This window comes from Arabidopsis lyrata (assembly GCF_000004255.2).
Source record: "Arabidopsis lyrata subsp. lyrata unplaced genomic scaffold ARALYscaffold_1, whole genome shotgun sequence".
Lineage (NCBI taxonomy): Eukaryota > Viridiplantae > Streptophyta > Magnoliopsida > Brassicales > Brassicaceae > Arabidopsis > Arabidopsis lyrata.
Window position 1 is genome coordinate 31,893,027 of NW_003302555.1, and position 25,899 is coordinate 31,918,925.

Here is a 25,899-nt window from a genome sequence, read left to right on the forward strand (position 1 = left end):
GATTTTTCTTTTTTCTCGAGCATTCAGGCTCGAAACATCTTTCTCTTCAGGAGGAGGGTCGAGGGGGTGAGTTTTATAGTCTTTAATAGCGAGCCCCGCATTATGAATACGTTGAAGGGTGAAGGAATTCCAATTTGTTTCACCCTCAGAAACGATTCGAAAGAAAGATAAGAAATCAACAGTTGGACGGGGGATAGTTTGGTTCCCTGAAATAAAGTGTTGAGTTAAGAATTCTGTTTCTTTCACACAATACAGTAAAAAGATAATAAAGGATGATTTTAACCAAGTTTGGGCGACCAATTTGGGAGGAGAAGACCGGAAAGCCCTTGGACGGAATGAGAATTAATTCGGAAAAAGAACCAGTATTTCCTCCAAGGCCCATCATTTAGGGACATTCCGTCGATGAGGTTACAATCAAAAATAGGATTCATGGAAAAAATACCCGCTGCTGCAGAATCACGGGCTCGAAATAGCCCTAAGAGTTCGCTGGTGGTGAGAGAAAACCCTGCCTCCGCCGAGACGGTCAGGGTGCTCAGGACGTACCGGAGGAAGTTGGGAGCCATTTGGGGAAAACCGATCCCTAAATGTAGGAGATACAAAAGGAGAACTTCCGGGATGGGAAAAAATAAACCACAACCCTTGAAATAGAAGAGAGAATTCAGGAAGAGAGAATTCTATTTCCTGAGGAGTGTTACAAAGGCGACGAAGAGCGCCAAGGGAAGCATGGGTCGATTGAGACCTGAAATGCGGACCGAATTTATCTCCCGTTTGGGTAAAGACTTCGTCCCCTCTGGGAACAGGGATTCCTTGGCTGTCATCTTCGTTGTCTGAAACGTAGACGGCTGGGGAAGACATTTTTTACTAAGAGATTTTTCTTTCTCTGGTTTGGTAAAAGCTTTCAGGGGTGAATGTACGCTGTAAAAGCCGTTGTTCCATTTAACCCTATTTAGCGGAAAACCGCCTCGAGACTATTGGGAAGCGGGACAGTTTTCCCCGCAGTATTAATATAAAATTAGAAAACTAATGATGACGGTTGTCAGGGAAATCAAATCATCTGATTATCCGAGATCGGCGTAACTGCGTAAAACATGGAGAAATTCCAGAATGTTAAAGATCTCAAGTCATTAATTACTGTTTACTTAAGTCTTCCAAGCCGAGCACTCAGCTCGCAAGACTTGGGGGGCTAAATGTTGGGGTCGGATCCCACACACTTTCGGTAGGATCCACTTGGATCTATCCACGTCATTATTACACAATAATCCTCTCGGATTTCTAGATACTTTATTGGACTTGACCGGTTGGGAGTTCGATTCAGTTTACCAAAGGAGTTCGATCTTTACCAGTACGGAGTTCGCTCTTATTCAACATACAGTTCGCATAGAGAAAGACCGAAGCGAGGAAAATATTGTTCGAGGCTCGCGGTAGCATCAAAGCCCGGGAGTTCGGAGTCAGCAAGAAAGAGTTCGGAAGGCCCACGTGAAGCCCAAGACAAGTTCAAATTCAAGCCGTTTCGGTCAAAATGTAACTTATGTGCTTAATGCGGATCAATATGATTATGAGTAGTAAATAGCCGCATTAATCATGTTTTTTCTATAAAAACAACCTCAAACGCATGTGTTTGGGAAGAGACACAATCTTTTACTCCTTACTATCAATCAATACTACATACTTTATCTCTTACAATTTCGCAAGGTTTTTTATTTTTTCGTTCTTATCAAATTCCTTTATTTTATTCTTTTCTTGGTTAATTTCTCTTTCGAATTCTTATATTCATCCATTGATTTTAGAGTTTTTCTTCACAAAAATACTTAAAGACAATCGAGTGTGTATCCTACATCCACAGTACCCATAAAAAATTTCATTCTTAATGGAGAACTACCATCGAACAAGTGGCAAGCTCGCAAATTAAGAATAATCAGCGCTAAGTATTGCATAATTAAAGAGTCATTGTACAAGCAAGGTGTCAATGACCCTTTCTTTTATGTATTTTCGGACCCGAAGTTGAAATAGTGACAAGCGAGGTCCACGAAGGGCATAGTGGTAGTCATTCTTCGGGACGAACAATGGCTTTCAAAATCAAACGGTTAGGATATTTCTGGCCAACTATGATTTCTGACTGCATCGATTACGCCAAACGGTATAAAAAGTGCCAGATGCACGCTCCTCTTATTCACCAGCCATCTGAATTTTTGTCATCTATATCCGCTCCATACCCTTCCATGAGATGGTCAATGGATATAGTTGGTCCAATGCATCGTTCAACACGAGGCGTCCAATACTTATTAGTTCTAACGGACTATTTTTCCAAATGGATCGAAGCTGAAGCTTACATAAACATAAAAGATTCTGTGGTAAAGACATTCTTGTGGAAATACATTATTTGTCGCTATGGAGTTCCCTACGAAATTGTAACGGACAATGGTCCTTAGTTCATTTCAAATGATTTTGAAGATTTTTGTTCCTCTTGGGGAATAAAACTTAGCTATTCAACGCCGAGGTATCCTCAAGTAAATGGGCAAGCGGAAACTTCCAATAAAACTATTCTCAGCAATCTTAAAAAACGTTTGAATGCTCAAAAAGGTGGGTGGTATGACTCAAAGTTGAAAAATAGATCTTTAAATATAGGAAACTTTGTTTTAAGGCGAGTGTTCGATAACACAAAAGAGGAAGGAGCTGGAAAACTCGGTATTAACTGGGAAGGCCCTTATCAAATCACAGAAAAAATCTGAAATGGTGTATACCATTTAAAAGACCTTGACGGAAATCCCGTTCAAAGGTCTTGGAACATCATCAACTTGAAAAAGTTCTACTGCTAAAATAAACACATTCGAACTACGAATTGGCTTGATCCTATTTTGGGTACGTAGGCAGCTCGCTAACACAAGTCCAACTATAAAAATAAAAATATTATTCCAATCATGGAGTCTTGTTTTTATAAGCTCGATCCTCGAGCATAAATATTAAAATATTAAAATACGTTGCGAACAATGTATAAAAAATATTTTTAGCTAAGCAAAAACCGGATCTGGAAGGGTCTTTGATTACGGAATAGCTCTGCTCCTTGGCCTGCGAGGTTAACAATGCTCAGAATGCAACCCGGCATGTTTCCGTACTCGTGGAGGCCTATCTCGATCCAATCGGAAGGGTGGGCTTCGAGGCGATGAAGCTCGCGAGCAATATCGAGGCCACGCTTCTCTAGTTCCATTCTTCTTTTCCTAATCTCAATTTTCTCACCTTCGAGCTCGTTGTGCCGAGTGATAAGCTGAAGAAAATAAAACGCTTCGTTTAGCAACAATTAAAGGAGTCAAATCACTAGGTTGAACAATACCTTGTTAATAAACTCTTCAGCCTTGACATGATCTGGAGCTGATAATCTCTCGATTAACACGATCGGAACCTGAATGCTGGTTCCCCACCCTAATGTACGTGACTCTTCTGGTTCGCCAGTTCCTTCCATTTTTACAAGCTCGATGTCTGACGTTCCCAGAAGATCGTCGCTTATCATTTTGAATGAGTCGGAGGGCTTCTATGAAAAATTACCTTTCTCCAACATTTTTGTAGAATTATTGTTGAGTCAAATCACTAGGTTGAACAATACCTAGTTAATAAACTCTTCAGCCTTGACACGAGCTTTAGCTGATAATCTCTCGATTAACACGATCGGAACCTGAATGCTGGTTCCCCACCCTAATGTACGTGACTCTTCTGGTTCGCCAGTTCCTTCCATTTTTACAAGCTCGATGTCTGACGATACAAAGCCCAATTAATTACTACCTTCATGGAAAATGTATTCCCTAGATTAACACATTAAATTAGATTGAAATAAATCGACAAATTCAAAGCGAAAGGGGAAATATAATTAATGTTGCTGGGCCGCTAGCCCAATAGTATATTACAAAATAATAATAATAACTAAGAGGGAGGAGAGTTCGCAGAGGGAACTTTGTCGGAGGACGAACCGCTTTTGCGTTCATCGGGTTCGAGGCTCCTTTGGTAGATATCCCAATGTTTCTTCAGAAACCTGATGTGTTTTCGAAGACAGTGGGGAATGCGAGCGATAGAGTCAAATCCCCTCCTCTCCCAGTTGTGAACATACATCCGACTCTAAACGTCGGATCTTCCTTTCAGTTCTAGCAATCTTATCCTCGAGGTCACGGCGTTTTCTTCCAAGGCGTTGCCTTTCAGAGCAGAGAAAAACGTACCTTTCGGTGATCTGCAGAGAACAGATGCATTACAAATCTATCAAGTAAAACCTTGAAACAACTGGTATCGAGTTCAAACATGTTCCATGAATTCAAGGCACTCGATCTTTTCTTCCTTAGACAAGGAAGAAAGAAAACAAGGAATGGCCACCCCATGTGGACTAAATCCATCCCCCGTCGGAAACAGGGATTCATTCAAAGGGAAGCGTGGTGGATTAGGATCAGAAGGATCGCCTTAGGGAGAAGCCATCGTAAACAAGAAATTTAGAAAAGAAGAACTGCAAAGTTCCTTACGAAGAAAAGATTTATTGGGAAATTTCCATAATCCTACTCTCCTTATATAAAAAAAAATATATAAGAGCACTCACTCGAGTATTTATTGAAAAAGGAAGTTAAACGTCAATCTATTGATCTGACAGTTACGGCCTTTCGATTTTCGCGTACATGCACAAACAAGACCTACGAAATATAGGTTATTCAAGTATCACTTAACACCTAGTAGGCAAACTTAATTTCGAACGTGAAATTCAAAGACAATCAATAAATGGTATCATACCTTTTTTGTCTCTTTAAGAAAAGCAAACAGTTCTCACTGAAATTTTTTCTAATCGAACACCTTTGAAGTATCGCGAGTGTTCTTGTAAGCCGAGCTCTAACCTCGCAACCGAGAGACCGAGGAAAAATTCTAATGTTTTTTCTTTAAAAATGGCAAGTAGGTTTGATCAGCCTATCTCTCCTATAATTCTAAACCATTTCGGTTAGGAGGACTTTGCAAACCCTCCAGGTAAAATCGATGGTTTTCACCAAGGTTAAATATTTTTTTCTAAAGAAATTTGAATTAAAAGCCCCCTTGGGCAAAATATTCAAAAAACAGTAATAAAGCCCCCTTGGGCAAAAAACTCAAAGAGTAATAAACGGCCCCAAGGCCAACAAAGCAAATTTCATGTCTTAAGATTGAAGGGACAATCCCCATAAAAGGTGAGTGCAATCACCATCATTCATTCATAGGCGAGCCGCCTTCATCTCCTACTTGGCTTGAGATAGGAGGAGCACCCCCGGCAGTAGCATCTTGAGTTGTGAGAACCACCTCAGCGTTAAGCAAGCTAGCATCCTGAGGATGTTTGCTACCGGATTCAAAGTCATCTCCCATAATCGAGGAAATAGGAGGATTCTGACCAGAGGACCCCTGAGTTCGACCCGAATAAATTTTGTCAACATTGGTTCCGAACTCATTAAAATGAGCATGAGGAGATAACACCATCTCATCCAAAGACAAACCGGTATTAGGTTCGGTCAGTGGAGGGGAATCAGCGAACTCGGAAGCAAACTGCTGCAAATCCAAATATGGTTGAGGAGCAGTAGCTAGTTTAGCTTCAGTCTCAGCAAGTTCAGCACCAACTGTCTCCTTTTCTTCAGCCAAATTAATTGTTCCTTCCTCTATCTCCTTGATCATATCAAGATTGCTCTTCATCTCATCACGCTCGGATTTAAGTTTGTTCCAAGCTTTATCAGCAGAAATAAATTATTGCACAATAAGAAAAAACTTTTGCCCAGCTCCTTTAACCTCTTTCCTAGCATCATGAGATATTTTGCGAACATCTTGATCTTTCAGTTTGGAAAGAGACTCATTTTTGCGTTCGAGCTCCTCAGCAACTGTTTTGACCTTGCTAAGCTCTGATCTCAAAAGCTCGATCTCTGCCTCAGTCAAATTCTTCTTTGTCTCCTCGCCAGACCTCTCGAGTCGTTCGATTTCTTCCCGACGAGCCGAGTCAAGACCAGCAGTCTCCTTCACAAGCTGATTGGAAGATTGCAGTTTCTCAATCTCTCCTTCAGCAACGGCAGCTCTCTTGGAGACTTTAACAAGCTCCTCTTCATAATGATTGATGATGCTGTTCATATCCAGGGTTGCCTGATAGAAGGAGATGTAATAAGAAAAAAAGGGGGGTTCAAAATCAGGTGTTTAAAGATTCGAATAGTCAAACCTAAGAGGAGTGGAATGAATGACTGATATACATCTTCTTGATTTCATCCCTCCAGCGCTCAAAAGATGGAAGTTTCTTCCCAAAGCGAGTGTGGAAACATCTAAAGATATTTCCAATCTTTTCTTTATCTAAAACAAAGATATTTATGTGAATATTGAGTTCCTTAAAAGATCGGTTAATCTCCTGTAACAGAAGGTTAATTGAAGGTTACCTGATTGAGATGAAGCTCTGGCGACGAGTCCTTATCTCAGAGACGATCGAGCTCTAGAGGTATACCTCGAGGACGTCTAGGGGGTAGCATCCCTGAACTCAGCGGTTCCCTTAAAATAATTCCTGAATCAGGGTTTCTATCCTGAGCTTCAGCAGATTCAGGAACTGATAGATTCGAAGGAGTGGCTCTGTCCATCCTTGTGCTCTTGGATCTTCCATGGAGGAGTCGCCTATAGGACCTTCCTCTTCAGTAGTGGCAGCGATCATGTTGTCTGCTGCTAGGGTAGAGGGAGGAGCATTGTTTATGGTAACCGCCATTGACTTTGAGCCTTCAAGGGACCCATCATTAACTAAAAGAGTTTTCCGGTAGATTTTTTCGTCTCCGATGAAGGATGCACTTTTCTAATCTCTTCCAATCAGGGAAATCTGATCTTTGACCTTCTTGTCTGCTTCTCTGATCCTTCTCCTATCTCGGGCATTCAAACCCGAGAGATCAATCTCAGCAGGAGGAGGGTCGACGGGGTGAGTGAGGCCCATTCTGACAGAATGTCCGGCACCGTGAATTCTCCCCAAAGTAAAAGAATTCCAATTAACTGGCCTCTCCAAGACGGCCTTGTAAAAATTTAAAAAATCAACAGAGGGAACTGGCCAAATTTGGGGACCTGCGGAAAAATGAGAAAATGTTAACGCAGTTCGAAATAACATAGGAAACTTATTCAGTTAAGTCCTAGTTTCTACTCAAATTCGATGACCAGTGAGTTCGAAGGAGTTCAGAAGAACTCTGAATAGAAAAACTATTTATGCGGAAGAAGAACCAAAACATCCTCCAGGCGTTGTCTTTTAAAGGCAGGCCGTCAATAAGATTTCGGTCTGCGATCGTATAAAGGGCATAATACCCTGAAGTTTGAGATTCACGAGCCTGGAAGAATTCCAAGAGCTCGCTAAGTCCCAGCGAATAACCTGCCTCCACCGCAACAGTGAAGGTACACATAAGCTACCGGAGCATGTTGGGCGACATCTGAGAGAAGGCGATTCCCAGATGGTTGAGGTAAATGAGAAGTATCTCGGGAAGGGGAAAGAAAAAGCCGCATCCTTTGAAATAAATTTCATAGGCGCAGCAATAACCCTCTCGCCCCGACTCCGGAGACTCGTAGGGCTCCGGGACCACCATCTCCACTTCGGGGGGAATATGGCATAAGCGGCGAAGATCATTAAGAGAACCAATGGTCGATTGACTCTGAGGGTGAAGGTCAAACCCATCTCCAGCTTGGGTATAAGGTTCGGTTCCCTCACCCATGAAAGCTTCGAGATCTTCAACCTCATATTCGCGAATTTCAGAAGGGAAGTTCGACATTTTACGAAAGTGGTTTTTACCGAAAGGAAACAATAATCTCTGTAATAAGAGTGAAAGTTTTCTAGGTAAAGAAGATAAGATGGAAAAGTAATATTACCTCTTAGAACCCTAAAGTATGATGGAAGACCGCCTCGAAAATATTGGGAAGTGGGACAGTTTTCCCCGCAGTATTAATATAAAATTAAGAAATTAATGATGACGCTTGTCAGGGAAATCAAATCATTTGATTTTCCGAGATCGGCGTAACAGCGTAAAACATGGAGAAATTCCAGAATGTTAAAGATCTCGATTCATTAATTACTATTTACTTAAGTCTTCCAAGCCGAGCACTCAGCTCGCAAGACTTGGGGGGCTAAATGTTGGGGTCAGATCCCACACATTTTCAGTAGGATCCACTTAGATATGTCCACGTCATTATTACATAATAATCCTCTCGGAATTCAAGATATTTTGTTATAAGTATTGAACTTGACCGGTCGGGAGTTCGAATCAGTCCACTAGGAGAGTTCGATCTTTGCCAGTATGGAGTTCGCTCTTATTTGATATATAGTTCGCATAGAGAAAGGCCGAAGCGAGGAGAGTATTGTTCGAGGCTCGCAGTAGCGTCAAAATGCGGGAGTTCGGAGTCAGCAAGAAAGAGTTCGGAACCCCATGTGAAGCCCAAGATAGTTCAAATTCAAGCCGTTTCGGTCAAATTGTAACTTACATGATTAATGCGGATCAATATGATTATGAGCAGTAAATGACCGCATTAATCATGTTTTCTCTATGAAAACAACCTCAAACGCATGTGTTTGAGGGACATATTTTTACACATTACGATTAAGCAATACAACATACTTTCCCTCTTTACTATTTCGCAAGGCTTTACGTATTTCGTTCTTATCAAATTTCTTTACTTTTTCTTCTTGGTTAATTTCCCTTTCGGATTCCCATATTCATTTGTTGATTTTAAGAGGTTTTTTCCACTGAAATACTTAAAGATAATTGAGTGTGAATCCTACATACACAGCAAACCTTGGGTGTATTCGGTTGCACTTATTCTCGTGCTTCTTCGAACACCTTTCCCTTATATACCCTTTCGGTTAACTTCCCCTTATATTTCGCAAGTATTAGGAGGATTGTATCTTCCTCTGCTTGGGGAGGGTTTTCGTACAGCATTAGTAGCAGGATTAACTCCGAACCGTTTTTGATCTTTTGGTTCGAACTTTTTAGTTGGATTTCCAACGACTAATTTTGCTGGCCGGTGCTTTTTAGCGAGGCTAAGTTTTTCTTCTTTTGCCTCCATCCAATTAGTAGCTCTGAATAAAGCATCTTGGATGGTGTTCGGACGATAGACGATGATTTCTTCCCGAAATCGGGATTCATGCCAGAGTCCGTTCCTTAAAGCAAAAAGGGCAGCAGCATGCGATACCCCATGAATTTTGGCTATCACTTCCTTGAATTTAGCTATATATTTGCGAAGTGGTTCATTCTGACCTTGGGTTAAATTCCAAAGATCTGCATCAGAGGTTGCCTTTTCCATGAACATGGAATACTGTTTTAAGAATGCAAAGGACAATTCCTTAAAACTATCAATAGTTCCAGGCTCCAACTGAGTGAACCATAGCAGAGCCGATCCGGATAGATTCTCGGAGAATAGTTTGCAATATCCGGCATCTTCCTCGTCTGGTTCTAGATCAATTCTGCCAGCAGCGATCTGAAAAGCAGCGAGGTGATTTTTAGGATCTCCTTTACCATCATAAGTTGGTAATTTGACCTTTCGAGAATCCTTGATCCGAAAGTTCGAGATTCTCGAGGTGAACGGTGTTCGCCGAGTTTCTTCGATTACTCGATCGATCTCAGGCGCCGAACTGGTCGCCTGATGAAACTTCGACTTCATTTCATCAAGCTCTTGACGAACTTTGATGAAATAGTCTGAAAGGATGACATCAAGATCTTCCATAAGGAGTCCGTCGTCAATAGCAGGATTTCCCTAATTTTGGGGAATTTCTTCCCCGGTTGGGTTGGACCCATCTCCTACGGCTGCCTAATTGCTAGCACTAGCAGGATGGCCTGCTGGAGAAGTTTGAGTATTCCCGGTCCTGTTTTGTGCAGGAGTTAAGAATAGCCTACGCTGACGCGCTGCTACTGAAGGCAAAGTATTTAAACGGCTTGAAACAACGTTCTGCGCGTTTGACAAAATTGCCTGAGTGGTTTGAACACTCGTCAAAGTTTGCTCAATTGAGTTCAACCTTTCACTAAAATTGGTGTTGGCATCAACGAGCGTACCAATCTGAGTGGTCAGACTAGCGGTTGACTGATTAAGCGAGGTAATTGCATCGCTCAAAGTTTGCTAATCAGCCATAATTTCTTGGTTTGAGAAAGAGAGATTTTGAGATTAAAAAGTTTTGCGGTAACTCCCCACAGGCGGCGCCAAAATGTGGATGTAGGATTCACACTCGATTGTCTTTAAGTATTTTTGTGGAAAAAAACTCGAAAAATCTACGAATGAATGTAAGAACTTGAAAGGGAAATTAACCAAGAAAAGAATGAAATAAAGTGAATGATAAGAACGAAATACAAAAGACCTTGCGAAATTGTAAGAGAAAAAAGTATGTTGTATTGCTTGGTAGTGATAAGTAAAAAGAATTGTCTCTCTCCCCAAACACATACGTTTGAGGTTGTTTTTATTGAGAAAATATGATTAATGCGGCTATTTACTACTCGTAATCATATTGATCCGCATTAATCACATAAGTTACATTTTGACCGAAACTGCTTGAATTTGAACTTGTCTTGGGCTTCACGTGGGCCTTCCGAACTCTTTCTTGCTGACTCCGAACTCCCGTACTTTGATGCTACCGCGAGCCTCGAACAATATTCTCCTTGCTTCGGCCTTTCTCTATGTGAACTGTATGTCGAATAAGAGCGAACTCCATACTGGTAAAGATCGAACTCTTTTAGTAAACTGAATCGAACTCCCTACTGGTCAAGTCCAATAAAATATCTAGAAATCCAAGAGGATTATTGTGTAATAATGACGTGGACAGATCCAAGTGGATCCTACCGAGAATGTGTGGTATCCGACCCCAACAAGCAACACAACCAACCTTACAAGTACGGAATCATTTATGTACGGATCACGAGGATCGCGGACATGATTCGGTACCATACTCAACCCAACCCAACCAAACGAGAATCTACTATGCAACCTCACACCTAAACGCACACAACCAAGCAATTGCTTGATGATACGCCTAAGCACATCACCGAGACTTAGCAATCAAATAATTAAACCAAACAAACAACTACCCAAACCTATCATGTGCCATATCACATGCTACGAGACTCACAGAAATTCGGCTGAAGATTTATGGTTTTCTTCAACGATCCCGGATATCCACGGCTTCTCCATCTTGTTCTTGGCTCCACTCAAATCCCATCATCTTGATCCAACACCTATTCATAGCAACAACCTTGATTCTTCTAGCTTAACTCGAAATCAACCCTTAGAAATAATTTCTAGGAAAGAAACTAGTTCATGGGCATGATCAGAGGAAAAACAGATTCCAATCATAATCGCAACAGCTTTCTCGGGTACCATTCTCGGACATCGCTCACGATCACAGAGTTTTTTCGACACTACTCCATCAATTGTCCATAGTTTCTTGATCACAGACTCAGCTCGTCAAGGATTTCTCGATAGTTTCTTCTCCGATTGTGGTAGTTTCAAGGGAGCAGCCTCTCGGCGTTTTTCTTCTCCTTTCCCCTCCAAATGAATTGAGACACTCAAGTATTTATAGGTAGAAGAAACTTGGGCTGCAAGCGACAGCATGTCACCAAACGTCGACACTTGGCAGGACACGTGTCAGCCGCTCGGACAGACACGTACAGAGCTGCGGATATGACGACGACAAGTGTTCAGGGTAGCTTTGGCTCCAAGGCACGAGAATTCGGCTCCAAGCTACAAAACTTGGGCTCCAAGTCAGCTCGGTCGCGAGTTGTCTACTTGGTCAAGGGTCAGTCAATGGGTCGATCACGTAGGTACCGCGGTACGATCGAATCCGTCCGATCGATAAGTCTCTCGACCAAAACTTACGCACGTTCATAATTCCTCGTACCACCTTCTTCCAATCTTCATAATATTAAATTTCGTTCGGCAAAGACTTAAATCAGTACGACAAATTCGGTACGGAATCACCCGATCGTATAGATGCCTTACGGTACGTTTGGATACGTCCGCATACGTACGGATACGTTCGGATACATCCGGATAAGTCCGGGTACGTCCGGATACGTACGGATACGTCCGGATACGTACGGAGACGTCCGACTTCAATCTTTTATCGTCCAAATCTGACTTTTGCTCGACCGAATCTTTTTATTTCCCATCCTTAGTAATTCCCTTGTTCTTTCTAAGTTCTTTCTTGAGCTTCCATCGACAAATTTTTGCACGGCCACTTACCCCTTAGTGAGGTTCACTACATTCTACCCCCCTTATAAGAATTCGTCCTCGAATTCTAATGCTTCTCAACGATCCACTACGGTAAACTTCCTCTTCTCTTCTTCATCTTCTTTCGATCGTTCTTATTTATCCACATCTTTCACACTTACTTCGTCTTCCTGAAATAATGGCTTGATACCACAAAACTACTCCATTCTTGGCGATCCTTGAATCATCGGCAACATAAAATTTGGAGTGATTAGGAAAGCTTCTTCATCTTCGGCACTTCCTCATATCCATCATCCTATATAAGTATACTAGGGCTGTTCCCAAAGTATACTACGACTAACGCTTCGTCTCGACAGATTCTTCTTAAACACTGAATCCTGACTAACTGAACTTCACGCTTCTTGAGTATCATTAGCTGATCGGCTGAGAAGATTCTTCTCTATTGACCATTGATACTTGAACAATGCACTTCTCCACTCTAAGGGATTGGCTTCGGGGAATAACTCAATTTACTAACTGACTATTCCAACTATGAAGACACCCTTAAATACTACACATAAACTTGGGAGTGCAAGATCACTTGACACAATGGAGTTTATCACACCCAACACAAATGCATGCATAATAATAAAATTAAGCAAGCAATCACTCAATCAAACGCACAACCACATTCAAGAGAATAGATAGAACCCTTACGTACCTCACATGAGACCTTTAAGGTCAAGAAGGCTTAGGGTAATTCTATTTCTAAGGCTTAACACACTTACATACTTGATCTTTTTCACCACTTTTCAATCCTTGGACTGGCCGGGGTGGACGGACCGCTGATGGCTCCTTCAACTTACTCCTTGAAATGGCTTATCCGCTTCATAATTTCTCGACTACTTCTCAAATTCAACTTCTTTTCCAATCCAAAATTCTTCCACATTCTCTTCACTAATACTCATTTCCTCAAGTTACTCGATTCTTGACTTGAAAAATTTTCTCCAATCTTTTGGTAGCATTCCTCACCTTCTCCAATTCTTTCTTTGGTATCCATATTCATTCCCATTAACTCTACTTCACCAATCATCACTTGGAAGGATTTCTATCTTAAATCTTCCATTACACCACATCCTTTCTCCGATTCTTAACTTCATAACTTTGCCAGTTTTTCATATTTCCGCACTCGATACTCGTCTCTTCCCAACTAGATACGCATGTCAATTATTTGGATATGCGCGTTGTCGCTCCACTCCTTCTCTCTTTCAACATCAACTTCAATACTTCATCTTATCGATTCTTGTCTTCACTAAATCTTTCGATGATTAGACACCGATCATCCTTCTTTGTTACTACAACCACCTCCGTTTCTCATGATTTTTCCTTCCAACATCTTCAAGTTGACTTTGGTTTCTCCACTCGTATTATTCTGCAATGGCATGTCCTTAAGACTTGGCTCCTTCATGCCTTGTACTTCGAATCGTCCGATAATATCTTGCAACTCACGTTTTCGATAACTCCATCTCTTAAATCTTTTTACTCCTTCCGATACTCAAACTGGTCTTCACCCATTTTCTCATCTCCTTATTACCTCCGATACATAACTCCGACACTACTTCCCGATTCCTCCTTCTCGGCTTCAGATTTATCTCACTTTGTCTTACAACCCATCATCTCTCTTGACATTTGAAATTAACTTGATCTTTAGCTTGCTTTTTCGACTCCCATCCATTTCTTCAAGCATAATATGCCTCCGATTAAGATTCTTCTTCCTCCTTTAGTCTCCTATTATTCTTGACAAATCACTCCGTCTCCTTTACTTCCCTTGGTATAATTTTCCTCACTCTCCTCTCGAACTTCACCATCTTAAATCCATGATCCCATCTCAAACTTGTCTTACTACTCATCCTTTCCCTTGATATTTGATTTCAACAAATCCAACTCCCTTCTTTCCTTCTGGTATCCCTTCAATATAACCTAACTCCGCTTGATCCTAATTAAAACTCACCATCTGTGGATGTCGGAATCCGCAATACAAATTTTTAGATGTGTATCGGGTCGTCTAGCCTTGCTAATTCGAATAGCAATCGTCAAAAAGAAAACAAAAGAGTGAAGTATGTGTATCCGTTTATTGCTCAAGAAAATCCGTCCCCCTTACAATGATCTACAACCCCTATTTATAATCACATCGTCGAAATCCGTTCCCACCAATCTAGCAGCGAATCACGCCCTTATTATTATTTCCGTTTTGAATCCTCTCCAATCTGTGAATTCCGTATGACCCGCACTTTATTTACTTCGCAGATTCCGACGTTACATTCGAGCTGGATTTGAAATTAAGTGGGCTTTTCATCTCATCATATGGGCTAGCTTGACGGCCCACTTCGTTTCCTGAATCCTAAACTTTCCGGGCCGGATCCGAATTACGGGATCCGACACCAACAGTTTGCCCCCCAAGTGTTCCGAAGTGTATGCTTCGGGATACTTATGATATTGAAAATCTTGTAACAAAGGAAATTCGACATAAATACCGTCAATCTCGGGATTTTTCCGTGTCCGAGGTGACGCTTCAAGATCCTAGGTTTTTCACTTTTCCCGCCAACCGAGAGATTGTTCTCGGGAACGAGGCGACGCTTCGAGATCCTAGGGTTCTCACTTTTCCCACCAAAACGTTCTATATATTAGACTGGACCCTTCGGGTTCTGTACCTTGCCTTCAATTCCCACGATCCACTTCTGTCCTCCGTTTATTTAAAGGTATCCCTCTTCTCATTACTCCTAAATTCTCCGATTGATTTTGTTTTTCGCTTTGAACTCTTGAATCCGATTAGATTTTTAGAAGTAGATTACTCTTAGCACCTGCTTTCCACTAGGTTTAGGCCATAGATCTGAAGATCTTTTAGATTTTCAACCGTTAGGTGTGAAGAAACTTCCGTCAATTGCCGTTCCTCTGCTGTACTCCTTCGAATTCCGGTGGTTCTCCCCCGTCATCCGAAGAATACTCTCCGTCGGGATCTTCATCTCCTGGGTTTTCGGCGAAGATCTTCACCAGTGTTCTTGAGGGTTTCTCGATTCATTTCTTGCCAGATCTTTTTTCATCTTTAGAACTTTCAATTTCATGTTATGGCTCCGAAGAAGAGTAAGAAGGTCCGAAATGAATCTTTCATCCTCGAAGATGAGTTCGGGAAATACTTTTCCTCAGAACTCGATGACAGGAAACTAGCTCTGATGAAAGGCGGTTGCGGTATCCCTCGACAAGTTAAATTGATAGCTCCGGAGCCCAGAGAGTCTCCTGAATCTCCTCCTACCGATCACTGTTGCGCCTTTGAAATATTCTTTTCGGAGTGCGGCCTTTCCTTTCCTTTACCGGGACTTCTGATAGAACTTATGCATGAACTGGGGATCGCTTTGCCTCAGCTTTGCCCGAACGTAGTTCAGATAGTACTATGCCTCCAGACTCTTGCAGAGGAGAATGGATACCGGATTACGCTATCCGACATTTTTCATCTCTACACAATGAAGAAGGGGCGAACCCCGGGAACCTTCTTCCTTAGCCCGAGGAGTCATTTCAGGGTCTTCGGAGACTTTCCTGAAAAAGATGAGAAGTGGAGGAAATCGTATTTCTTCTTTCCTGTTGACAAGTTCACCTATGGTCCAAATGCAGGATTTTTTGTTCGGGACTGGACACGTCGTCCTGGTTAGATGGTTCTTAGGGATTTATTGCATATTTTCATTTCTTGACTTCGCTCCTCGGTGAAATAATCCTTTTTGTTTTGCAGTTAAACTTCCGAAGACACCGGTCTCCCATACCTTTGCAGAACAGTTCATCAGGATTTGCAATCAAAGTGACCTCGCGTGGGAACTCTTTACTTGTGAACGAATTCGGAACTCGTGCTCCCGTGTCTGCAGTCGCTCCGACCTTATTACCTCTTCTCCACCTCACACTTCTCCCATCATCGATAGAAACATGTCTCCAGTCTCCTACCGCGAAGAGAAGAGGCTCCAAAAAGAGAGGGAAAAGGTTAGGGAGGCAAGAGAAAAGGAAGATAAGGCCAGAATGGCGAAGGCCCTGGAAGAGGGAAAGTCCAGATCCGCATCTGGGAAAGGAAGGGCTTCCGGCTCTGTTATCCCGGCATCTGAATAGAAGACTTTTGATCGTCGAGATCAAGTGAAGGAGTCTGCTGGTAAAGAGATAGTCCGAGTTTCGGATTCCCGTTCCTCCCGATCATCTCGGGAAAAAGAGTATTCTAACGGAGGACCAACTGCAACTTCCTCGAGGAAACGCAAGAGCGAGGACTCAGATGTTCTTTCTCTACATCGCAAAAGTCGTTCTCACACGAATGTCGATGTGAATCCTTCCGAAGATGCCGGGACTACTAGCCAAGGAGCTAAAGACACTTCTCAGGGGACTCCGCTGTCCGAACCTCCCGTTCAAGTCATGGTCTTGCCTTCGCGAGACTCAGAGAATCGGGAATCTGGTCGTCAAGAAATCCCTATTCCAATAGGTAATCCTATATTGTTTTTCGATTCTTTTTGCAAAGTACGAATCATTCATATTGATTTCCTATAAAACTTTCAATTAGCCCCTCCGAAGTCTCCAGCTGATTTCATGAGGAACTTCACTCCAGCTGGGATGAGGATCCCGGCCTTCAGCGAGCTAAAAGAAGTCAACAGGGCGAATTACTTTCGCTTCGCCGACAAACTTGGAGAGGTACCTCCTTTAATTCTTACTTCAGCTCGTTTCGTTTGAACTAACGATTTCTTTTCATTCTGATAGATTATGCTCGAATACAACACCACCTTTTCTTGTCACGAGAGCCAGCTCTTCCCCGTGAACGAGCTTGACAGCCTTAGGACTCGAGTTGCTGAACTCAAAGAGGAGATCCGTCAAATGAAAGAGATGGAGGAAGAGAATGCTAAAGCTATGGCGAAGGCCAACGATATCCGGGAACGGATGTTGAGTGCCGAAGCTCGCTGTAACCATCTTGATGTAGTTAACACGGATCTGTCGGTGAAACTGAAGACCGGAAAGAACATGTACCTTGAGGCATGTGACAAGATAACTTCGTTGGAGGCCGAAATCAAGCGAAGTGAGGAATGGTGCAAGGTTGCTGCGGAAAAACGGGACGAGGAGCTCGCAGCAGCAAGGAAGGATGAGCGAAAGAAACTCCGAGAACACTACAGTGGCTTGATCTCAAAGCATGAGATCTACCTGAAAGCCCTGAGTGAGAATGAGTCAATAAGCAACCGAGCTGCGGAGACTAGAGCAAATCGGGAGCTTCTTGAGGAGCTTAAGAGAGGCGAAATCCCGGATATTGATGCCGAGCTGGAGTCTGTGAAGAAGGATGAAGCGGATGCGGAGGCCAAAGTTAACAAGATAAACGCTCTCAAGCCTCGTCCTGATGAGTTTGCTCATCTCTTTGTTGCCACTCCTCCCGAGTCGGCACCTGAAGGTCCATATACCGAGGAGGAACTTGTAATCAATGAGTTCGGTTCCAACAAAAGTCTCATGTCCGAGCTCAAAACAGTCCAGGGGTCGGAGGAAAAGCGACAGCAGGATCCCGAAGCCTAAAGATCCTTGATTTGATTTCCGGGGTTGTTATGGCTAAAATGGCCCCCCTTTTGTTTTTAATCAGAACCTTTTGCTTTTGCTTCCCGTATCTTTTGGATTTTAAAAACTTAAGCTATTTCCTTCCCAAAAATCTTTTTGCTAACGCAAGTCGGACAAGAAGTTCATAAAGGAAAACGAAATACGTTTGAAGTATTTCCGGTTTCAAGAAACATGACACGAGACTTGGACATCGAAGTCCGAATTGAACTGTGTTGAACCAGCTATTCTTTTAAGTAAATATACTTAGAAATTGTTTTAGAAGAAAAATCTCCATTTGTTTCTAGAGATAAAGATTCGTCTATTCGAGCACTGAGCTCGGATGAAAAGAATCTTAAATAGTACGAAAATAACCTTTTCGGTTTGCGAAGAGCGAATTACGAGATTACTCTCGGTTTTACGAGTTGCGAGATAGATCTCGGCTTTGAATATTTAGACTGCTTCAACAATGTAAATATTTTATTGATTTAGAGACTGCACTCGAGGTCCGAGCTGCCTACGTACCCAAAGGTGGGGATCAAGTCTGTCGTAGTTCGATTTACAATAGTGAAAATAATGTGATTAAATAAAGTATCTCTTCAAATGAATGGAATTCCAAGCTCTCCGAACTGCTTTTCCTTCCATGTTCTCGAGACGATAAACTCCGTTGCGAACTACCTGAGTAATTCGATAAGGACCTTCCCAGTTAATACCTAGCTTTCCAGCTCCATCCTCGGTAGTATTTTGCTGAACTTTGCGCAGTACCAAGGTTCCAACGTTGAAGTGTCGACTTCGGACAGTCGAATTATAGTATCGAGCTGCGGCATTCTTGTAATTTTGCATTCGAATCAAAGCTCGATCACGCCGCTCCTCAATGGTATCAATAACGTCAACCATCAGTTCGCTATTTGCTGCCTCGTTCTGCGGGTTATTCATCCGTCTCGGACTTGGCACAAATATTTCAGCAGGGATTACAGCCTCCATTCCATAAACTAATGAAAATGGTGTTTCACCTGTTGCACGCCTAGGAGTAGTGCGAATTGCCCAGAGAACACTCTGTAGTTCATTAAACCAAGCTCCTTTGTGCGACTTGAGTTGTTTCTTCAAAGTAGACAAAACAGTTTTGTTCATTGCTTCAGCTTGACCATTACCCTGCGGGTAACGAGGCGTTGATCGACTGAGTCTGATTTGCCATTCTTCGCAGAAAGATTCTAATTGCCGCGAAATGAATTGAGGTCCGTTATTAGTAACGATCTCGTATGGCAAACCGTGCCTACAAATGATGTCCTGCCAAATGAACTTGCGAACTTGAACCTGAGTTATGTTTACGTAGGCTGCCGCTTCTACCCACTTCGAGAAATAATCGGTAAGAACCAGGACAAATTTCACCCCGCGCGTAGAAACATGAAGAGGCCCAATAATATCCATAGACCATTTCATAAATGGATAAGGCGAAGAGACTGATGATAATGGCTCGGTGGGTTGGTGAATTGAAGGTGCATGCTTCTGGCACTGCTCGCACTTCCGCGCATACTCCTCGCAATCTGCGATTAATGTGGGCCAGAAATATCCGTACTTTCTTACTTTATAGGCCAAAGAGCGACCTCCGGAGTGATTTCCGCATACTCCGTCATGAATCTCTTTTATCACAGTACGGACCTACTATCCAAAAATACAGATCATGTCAGGACCCGAGATGCTTCTTCTGTAGAGGATGTCGCTCGAAATGCAGAAACGAGCACTTTTAGCTTTTAGTCTCCGTGCCTCCCACTTATCCGTAGGGAGAATACCATTAAGGATGTATTCTCTGATGGGTATCCGCCAGTCTGCCCCCCAATCCGGAAGCGGTAGCACTGGTTGCAGTGGTTCCGGATTTGACGGTGTTCCGATTAGTGATTCTACTTCGGAGTTCTGCTCAGTTTCCTCGACCCTTTGTGGTTCCTGTTCCACATTCATCCTTCTTTGCATAGACCGTGTAGTCACGAAATTCAGCTCTCCGGTGGCTATGCTGGGATGTTCAATTACTTCGACAGGGATCATTCGGCTCACTGTTACTTCGGAACTCGACGCCAATGCCGCTAAAGCATCCGCCGCTGAGTTCTCACTTCGCGGAATTCTAGTGAGTTCGAAACTAAGAAACTTTTTACTCAATTCCTGAACCTGAGCGAGGTAAGCTTCCATTCTGCCATCTTTTGCTTCATAATCACCGGAAAATTGATTAGCAACGAGCTGCGAGTCGCAAAATGCCCGTAATTTTGTGACACCTATCCCAACCGCTAGACGAAGTCCTGCAAGGAGAGACTCGTACTCCACCTCGTTATTTGACGCATTAAATGCGAGACGAAATGACTGTTCAATTACCTCACCATATGGGGATTGTAATCGGATACCGATCCCGGAACCCTGTTTTGAGGACGCGCTATCCACATGAAGTATCCAAGGTCCTTCATTTCCTTTGACTTCCACGGAGACCAGAGGTAGTTCGATCAGAAAATCTGCGAGGACTTGAGATTTCAAGCTTGTCCTTGTTCGGAACTGAATATCATACTCGCTTAGCTCAATTGCCCATTTCACCAATCTTCCTGACTGACTCGGACTATGCAAAATTGCCCTTAAAGGTTGCGTGGTTAGGATAATAACCGTATGAGATTGAAAATACGGTCTTAATTTCCGAGCCGAAGTAATTACTGCCAGAGCTAGCTTTTCCATCATCGGATATCTTGACTCCGCTCCCGAAAAAGACTTGCTTACATAGAAAATCGGTCTTTCGTCGTTCCGATCCAATCGCACTAACACTCCACTTACTACGCTGTCAGAAACCGATACGTACAAGAAAAGCTCTTCTCCGAACTCGGGTTTCGCTAACACAGGAGGTTTGGACAAATTCTTGTTTGCTTTTTGAGCAGATTATAGAATGGAAGGCACCTATCGGTTGACCTCGAGATGAATCGGTTCAAAGCTGCTATCCGCCCCGTGAGTCGCTGAACTTCCCGGATGTTGCGAGGCGAAGTCATCACCAGAAAAGCGTTCAACTGTCGCGGATTAGCTTCGATTCCTCGCTCCGTGACAATGTAACCCAAAAACTCTCCCGAAGGAACTGCAAAAGTGCACTTGGTCGGGTTCAGTTTCATTCCGAACTTATTCAAAATTGCGAAGCACTGCTCTAGATGCTCAATATGCGAAGTGCTTGATATTGACTTCACCAACATATCGTCAATATACACTTCCATCATTTTACCGAGGAGATCTTTGAACATCATATTCACCAACCGTTGATAAGTGGCTCCGGCATTTTTCAACCCGAACGGCATGACTATATAACAGTAAGTTCCACGGTCCGTGATGAAAGCTGTCTTTTCCTGGTCTTCCGGATTCATCAAAATCTGATTATACCCGGAAAAAGAATCCATAAAGGACATCATTTCGTGGCCCGTAGTTGACTCCACAAGTCGGTCGATGTGCGGAAGTGGGAAACTATCTTTGGGACAGGCTTTATTAAGATCGGTAAAATCTACGCAAACCCGCCATTTCCCATTTTTCTTCTTGACTACAACAGGGTTTGCCAACCAGTCCGGATATTTGACCTCGCGAATCAAACCGGCATCGAGCAGGCGCTGAACTTTGGCATTTACAGCCTCGGCTCGGTCTGGACCAAGTTTCCTGCGTTTTTGTTTTACTGGTTTGAAAGTCGGGTCAATGTTGAGCTCGTGCGAAATGACCTTTGTATCAATCCCAGTCATCTCCTCGATTTTCCAGGCGAAAGTTTTTTGATTCCTTTTTAGGAAAGTTATCAGTTCGACTCGGAGTGTTTCGCTTAATCCCGCTCCTATTCTCACAGTTTGATCCGAATACTCCTCATTAACTACCACTGCCTCCACGAGGTCACTGCTTATTTTTTTGACGGGATTTGCAGGCACCTCGAACTGTGGTTGCTATTGAATTTTAAGCTTATGACTGGACATGTAACACATCCTCGCAGCTCGCTGACTTCCCAGGATTTGCTTTACTCCGGATTTCGTAGGGAATTTCAAGCATTGATGATACGTTGAAGGTACTGCTTTCATCTCATAAATCCAGGGTGTTCCCAAGATAACATTATAAGCAGCCGGACGATCGAACACCGTGAACTCGATCATTTTGACTATGCCTTCTGCGCATACCGGGAGCACAATCGTTCCTAATGACATTGAAGTTTCGCTAGTAAAGGAAACCAAAGGAGATGGTGGCCCCCCTATATCTTGCTTCGATATCCCCATTCTTGTCAGAGTATCGAGGAAAATTAAATCCACCAAACTCCCAGTATCAATGAGAACCTGAGACACTTCGCAATACGCAATATCGAGTGTTATGACCAGAGCATCGTCGTGTGGTTTGTCAAGTTGACTTGTTTCTCTTTCGGAGAATGTTACTTCGGGTAATTGTTCCTCAGTAAGTCTGGCCTTCTTGATTATCGGGGTGGTTGCCCTCCGTTCATGTTGCTTGATTGCACTAATGGAGTCTCGAAATAGCTTGGATCCCCCCCATAATCACCTGGATTTGCTTCTTCGGTCCTTTAAGAACATCAGGGGACTGGATCCTTTTGGTTTTTTTGCTAGGAGGAGACGGTTCCTCTGTTGCTAATGTTTGCTCCGACGGATGAGTCGGCTCGAGCTCCGAAATATCGATTTCGGTTATTTCCCCGGATGCGAACTTGGCAGCCAATAACCTTCCTAGAGCCTTGCAATCTTTCGTAGCATGCCCATTGACTTTGTGGATCTCGCAGTAGGCGTTTGGGTCACGAATCCACTTGTTACTCGGGAAAGCGCCGTTTTTGCTCTTTGGCGAGAAAGACTGCTTCGCAGGTGAATTCTTCGGAGAACCTTTTAGCTCCTCCCGATCCACTGAGAATGTGCCAACTCCAGGTTTCCGAGCTTCAGGTTGAACAGGTTTCTTTTGAGGAAGAAGTTGAGCAGGTTTCGGAGCTGCTTTGAACTTTTTTGCTAGAGCGGCCCGCTCTTCTTCCGCGTTTATCCAGTTCGTTGCCCGATGGAGGGCGTCTTGAATAGTGGCTGGTCGGTTAACAACCAACTCTTCTCGGAAACGGGATTCGTGCCATAGACCGTTCTTGAGTGCAGCAATTGCTGCGGAATCAGACAAATTTGGGATCTGGACCATAATCTCTTTAAAGGAGGTGATGTAAGTCCGGAGCGGCTCTCCGGCTCCCTGTGAGAGGTTCCACAGCTGGGCATCAGTTACATCGCTCTTGATGAAGTATCCGTACTGCATGATGAAAGCAGTGGATAGTTGCTTGAAGCTATCGATCGATCCTTCTTCTAGTTGAGTAAACCAGGTCAAAGCCGGCCCGAATAGGTTCTCGGCGAAGAGTTTGCATAAGCCCGCATCTACTTCGTTTGGGTCCAAATGTACCCGACCTGCGGTCACCTGAAAAGACGCTAAATATTCTTTGGGATCTCCCTTACCATCGTACCCCGGAAGTTTGACCTTCCTTTGGTCTCGAATTCGCAGGGCTACAATTCGTGGAGTAAAAGGAGTCCTTCTCGTCTCCTCGATCACTCTATCGACTTCGGGAGCCGACTGGTGGCTTGATGAACCCTCGAACTCATTTCTCGAATCTGATTTTGTAAGCTCTGGATTTTCGGGTTGACCGGAAGGTGAGGTGGATGGGACTCGGTTTGAGGATGATGCGGGGTGCTGCCAAGTTGAATGGGGAGAGGTGTTCTGGCTGGAACAAAAGGACCGCCGGCTGAATTTTGAGGTGCTTGAGCATGACGGGATCCATCTCCAGGTTCATTCTGAGAGCCAAGAGGCAAAGAAGATGGGAGTACGTTGTTCGGGGAAACGAGCCTAAGATCCTGAACCTCCGAAACGTTCGGACCATGAAAGTCCAAATGGCCGCGAGGTCCGCTGGTCCGCAAAGTTCCTAAAAGAATTGTATCAACCCGATCCGCATAAGCATTATGGGCTGACCTGATTTCGGAACAACTCGCTGTGAGGACTGCGATTTGGCTGCCGCTTTGCTCTTCAAACGCTGAAAGCTTCTCAGACAACGCAGTGGTGGCGAGCTGCTGCTGGTCGGTCTTCTCGGACAGATCTTTAAGCAACTTCTTGATCTCGTCGAGGACTGAAGCCGGATCCGCTATGTCTGACATCTTTTCGATTGATATTCTGGAGTAAAAGACTAGAAATCCCCTCTCTCTAGCGCCAAATTGTGGATGTCGGAATCCGCAATACAAATTTTTAGATGTGTATCGGGTCGTCTAGCATTGCTAATTCGAATAGCAATCGTCAAAAAGAAAACAAAAGAGTGAAGTATGTGTATCCGTTTATTGCTCAAGAAAATCCGTCCCCCTTACAATGATCTACAACTCCTATTTATAATCACATCGTCGAAATCCGTTCCCACCAATCTAGCCGCGAATCACGCCCTTATTATTATTTCCGTTTCGAATCCTCTCCAATCTGTGAATTTCGTATGACCCGCACTTTATTTACTTCGCAGATTCCGACGTTACATTCGAGCTGGATTTGAAATTAAGTGGGCTTTTCATCTCATCATATGGGCTAGCTTGACGGCCCACTTCGTTTCCTAAATCCTAAACTTTCCGGGCCGGATCCGAATTACGGGATCCGACACCAACACCATCCTCGTCTCGCCTTTCTTCGTTTAATGACTCCATCTTTCCCTACTGTGCTCAGCAACTCCATCTTGTTTATCATTCAATGATCTTTCTCATCCTTCCGTTTGTTACCTTCCTCAATTGTTAATCCTTATACGTTGGCGCTTTGCCTTTTACCACTTCTTGCTCTTTCACCAACTTTGGTTTCTTCTTTCTCTGATTATCTCCTTAATTCCTCTTTTATTATTCTTCGATTTCTTCTCCAACAATATTGATCACTGCTCCTTGAAGATTCTTTGATTTCCCAAAACAACTCACTCACTCCTCCATTTGCCCTCACTTGAGTTACAAGCTCACGTTACTGAGTTCGGCCATAATTCTTCTACACTTCAAAATCTTGGTTAGTTGCGGTCCCCCACGGCCATCCAGTCTTGATCCAACTCTATCGTACTAACTGAAACAACAACAAGGGTAATACCTAACCCATTCCCCACTAACTCAGGACATACCGGTTTACCTAGTTGCTTTTGCGACTCAACTTACTCGATAAAACATTTAAAAAAACCGTGTGTCTCGTGAGCATCATGAACCATGCTCTTATACCACCTTTGTAACGCTCCCGGACCGCTCTTTGGCAGGACAAGGCACGCGCGACCCGGAAACGTCACGTAGACAGCTCACACGGACGTTCCAGCATAGGTTCCAAAACGAATTCAGATCCTTAGCCGGACCAATCACGCGAACCATCCCTCATGACCGCGGTTTAGGCTTTTCAACCCTTACCGTGATCGCGAGGTGTGTTAGTCCGGACAAGACTAATATCGAATGAAACACACTCTTTGTATGAAAATACTCTTTCTTATATCATATATACGTTTTACAACAAGTATCCAAAACCAATAATAAGGATTGGCACCGTGAGCCTATTCGCTCAAATTGATACAACAATAAGACTCACTTAGTTTTACAAAAGCAACAACTCTATACCGGCTTTCCTACGTCCTGAGCATCCCTCTAATGGTTCCCACTAAGGTTTTCCTGCAAAACAAAATGGAGTCAAAAGTAATCTAGGATTACTTAGTGAGCTCGGATTACCTACCACACAATACAAATCCAACCCAATCCCCAACAATAACAACAAGCATAAACGATATACAAGTATATCAGAGAATGCACACAGAAGCAACAACAAACAATCAAACAATCAAGATGCATGCTTACACGGAACAAGTCTGTGTAATTAAGATACTTAAATTATGCATGCGACACCAATCATCTAGACTCCTCCTATGGGCCCTGATATGCTGTCTTCCATAACCACACGTGAACACCCGTGCTATAACCATAAAGGTATATAACCGGAACATCACTCCTCTCAAGTTGAACCCACAAAGGATACCAACAAGAGATACACATGCATCGTCATGCATTACCCGGCCTAGGTCCCGGCTCTTTTGTTAATTTATGTAAGTGACCAACTAAGGATCAGGCTTACTTGACAAGCCGCCGAACGAAGGACAGACATATCCCT

General features: G+C 43.2%; 1 protein-coding gene across 1 annotated transcript; it reads left to right on the plus strand.

Moving 5' to 3' along the window:
- Window positions 1-15,287: 15,287 nt before the first annotated feature.
- LOC110224499 (meiosis-specific protein ASY2-like) lies at window positions 15,288-17,736 on the plus strand. The gene is made up of 5 exons (XM_021010593.1): window positions 15,288-15,861; window positions 15,944-16,287; window positions 16,339-16,669; window positions 16,748-16,875; window positions 16,942-17,736. Exons 1-5 carry the CDS (start codon window positions 15,288-15,290, stop codon window positions 17,734-17,736), a joined length of 2,172 nt encoding a protein of 723 aa, XP_020866252.1.
- Window positions 17,737-25,899: the final 8,163 nt, after the last annotated feature.

What these genes read in the sequence shown, in the direction of transcription:
- LOC110224499 (XM_021010593.1), top strand. Translation starts at nt 15,288, where the DNA reads ATGGCTCCGAAGAAGAGTAAGAAGGTCCGAAATGAATCTTTCATCCTC. An exon ending in GGACTGGACACGTCGTCCTG is followed by an intron (nt 15,862 to 15,943) that starts GTTAGATGGTTC and finishes TTTGTTTTGCAG; the next exon opens with TTAAACTTCCGAAGACACCG. An exon ending in TCGCCGACAAACTTGGAGAG is followed by an intron (nt 16,876 to 16,941) that starts GTACCTCCTTTA and finishes TCATTCTGATAG; the next exon opens with ATTATGCTCGAATACAACAC.